Source organism: Quercus suber, unplaced genomic scaffold (assembly GCF_002906115.3).
Source record: "Quercus suber isolate HL8 unplaced genomic scaffold, Cork oak 2.0 scaffold_37, whole genome shotgun sequence".
Classification (NCBI taxonomy): Eukaryota; Viridiplantae; Streptophyta; class Magnoliopsida; order Fagales; family Fagaceae; genus Quercus; species Quercus suber.
The window spans coordinates 1633267-1636258 of NW_027069502.1; the positions used below are offsets into that span (position 1 = coordinate 1633267).

The 2992-nt window shown below is 34.2% G+C and overlaps 1 protein-coding gene across 1 annotated transcript; it reads right to left on the minus strand.

The window, feature by feature from the left end:
• Positions 1-1170: 1170 nt before the first annotated feature.
• LOC111984784 (desiccation protectant protein Lea14 homolog) lies at positions 1171-2690 on the minus strand. The gene is made up of 2 exons (XM_024016399.2): positions 2410-2690; positions 1171-1563 (listed from the first exon to the last, which is right to left on the minus strand). Exons 1-2 carry the CDS (start codon positions 2613-2615, stop codon positions 1314-1316), a joined length of 456 nt encoding a protein of 151 aa, XP_023872167.2. The 5' UTR covers positions 2616-2690; the 3' UTR covers positions 1171-1313.
• Between the last annotated feature and the right edge of the window lie 302 nt (positions 2691-2992).

Here is a 2992-nt window from a genome sequence, read left to right on the forward strand (position 1 = left end):
TTGCAGTGTCTTTTATAGCCTCACTTTTCTCTACAACTGTATCCTTTGCTTGTGCCGATACCTTACTCTCTATTGCAAACATTAAAAATATATGTATATAGTGGATTATATACTTGGAGAGATTGTAGCCAGAGAGAGAATAAAGCCTTTGGAAGTCATAGCAGCTTTCTCAGAGGTAGAGCAAAACGCTGGCTACAACATTTAGGATTGTTGAAGGTTTAGGGTTTATGGAGGCAGCTTTTATTTGAGTAAATGATGAAGGTTGGGTTTTGGCAAAGAAGGGTTAAGAAAGAGAGAAATATAGATGTGTTATAATTGGAATTGGAGCAAAAAAATAAAAATGATGTGGCAAGAAAAAGGAAAATAGTGGTGACGTAGAAAATTATGAGAGTTCTAGAAGTTTCGGTTATATATATATATATATATATCTACTAGCATTATGCCCGTGCAATGCACGGCTTAATCAAAATTCATATGTAGATAATTTTATAATTAATTTACTTAAAATTAAATAATAAAATAGAAAATAAAAATAAATGAATATTTTTCTTTTAAGTTATATAATGAATGGCTGCTGCCACTGTATTCAATGCATTGCAACAGCTTTTCTGGCCGCATTTATGTGGAGAAAACCTCTGAACAGTGCTTCATAACCTACCGCCACTCACATAGAGATGAAAAGAAGCTGCCTGACGTGACAGGTACTTGAGCAAGTTCATGGATGGGGAGCACGTGGACGGTAGAGATGAGAGTGAGAGTGGCTATATAATAGAGGGAGAGGGTTTGAAACGGGGCATGGAATGTATAGAAACTGATCAATGAATAGGAAAAAGAGTGATAATCCTTTGTTGTGAATCCCTTGTCAACTCTAGTTCTTCAACCCATACTCTACAAATTAATTGTCTTTGGGTTTACGTAAAGAAATCGAACCCTACAAGTTGTATCTTGAGAAAGATTGTAATCTAAAAGTATTTTGATATTCAAAAATGAATTAACACAGAAATTTTTTTTTTTTTTTGATAGAATCAATTTTGGTTGGTGAGATATGAATTTACAATTATCAGTTGAGATTATTGCCTGTGGTATTGGGCGTAATAATTAGAGAGATTACACCATTGCATAGATAAAACTTGGAACAATTATTGGCTTGGCAGTTGGCATACAGCGCGCTAAAAGGAAAATTCCCATCTGTATTAATTTATGCAACAAAAATTGAAGATAGGAATAGGATACAAGAAGTAGTTGTTATTCATCATCCAACAAAAAGATGCAAAAGAGTGAGTATGATATTCCACAACCATTGAAACTTAAAGTTAAAACACGTCAGAGAGGGTAGGTAGCTTGACCTCTCCCTTGGTAGAAAGGGGAATGGTAAAGTTTCCAATGATGGGAAGGTCAATGGTGATACCCAAATCCAACTCATAGTCTATGTCCCCATCTGCACAAACATCCTTTGCCAAGCTCAACAATATACTGTGTGCCACCTTCACTGGAACCTCTAGCAATGTTGTGTCACTCGCCTTCAGGGACCCTGGGTCTGGTATTGTCCCTGATGCAATCACCCTGACCCACACATACATACAATTACTATAAATTATTGCAAATTTAATTTTGATTTTATCAATCCATATCTTTTACATTTAAAACAAAAAATTAAGTTATTATAATTTACAACGAGATCAAAAAGAAAGGGAATTTTAAATTTGATCACCACGTCTGTATTGTAAATACACAGTTACAAATAATCAAGCCAAAGGAATAAGAATTAGACCTAATACAATTTCAAATAGAAAAACTTCAATCATTTCAATTTCAATTTGTTTGAGAGAGGAAAAGGAGTGTTTATCACAAATAGTCTAAATATGTTTTAAATTTGTTTGAATTCCTAGTATTAAGAATTAAGATGATTGAATATCTTCAATCCATATCTATTCACCCTAACATGACTAGCATATCTAATAAGGTTATAAGCAACACATTTTCCTTTATCTCTCCATCTATATCTATTCACACCTTTTCCTTTATCTCTTAATATGAGAACAACTATAAACATGAAAGGAACCTATGAGAGTTTTTGCCTCCTTAATCAAATAACCGAAGAGGCCAAGGAAACATCATGGTTTCTCAAAGAATTGATCATTGTAGCTTTTAACCCATCAAAACTATGGAGGTGTTTGTTACATGTGAAAATTAATGTTAATGTGTATAAAAAAAGTGTGTAAAAATAATTGTAATATTGATTAAAAACTAAAAATATGTGTTTATAAGTGTAGCAAACGGAGCTAAATATTCATGACTCTTCAATAATATCATCGATCACATAAAATGAGGAAAAAAAAAATCAAAAGCAAAGCTAAGATCATGATGTATAGTATTATATAGCAATGAGATAAATAAAAAAGAAGCTACCTGCCAGCACTCTTGAGAGTGTAAGAGATCTCGCAAATGGGTATGGGATGTCCATAAGGGTTGGTCACAGAGACCTTAGCGAGGTACTCGACAGAATCACCGCTCACACGCTTGAAATCAACATCATTGATAGTAGCCTCTGGCTTCTTTATGCTGGCCACATTCTCTGCCACGAAGTTCTTAGCTTTGTTCAACAACTGCGACATTTTGGTTGAAGAGATCGAGAGCTTTAGAGAAATAGTTAGACCCAGTTTCTGTCTCTGATCTTTCTTGAGGATTTTTATATATATAGGAGACATTGGGTGGTGACAACTTTTTGGTTTTTCACACGTATGACTCAAATCAGATGTCGGCGGTGACACCTTGTACTCATATTACAATGTGACCTTACGCGTGACACGTTTTTTCCGCGTTATAAAGATCTACGATCTGTCGGTCAAAAAAAGATCTACGATCTCATTTTTTTTTTTTCTTTAATTAACAGGATTTGAGCAAGGATTATGACTTAAGACCAAAAAAAAAAATTTGATGAGTCACTTTCCGGAATTTCTACCTTGGAATGAAACTGTATATACGTTCACTC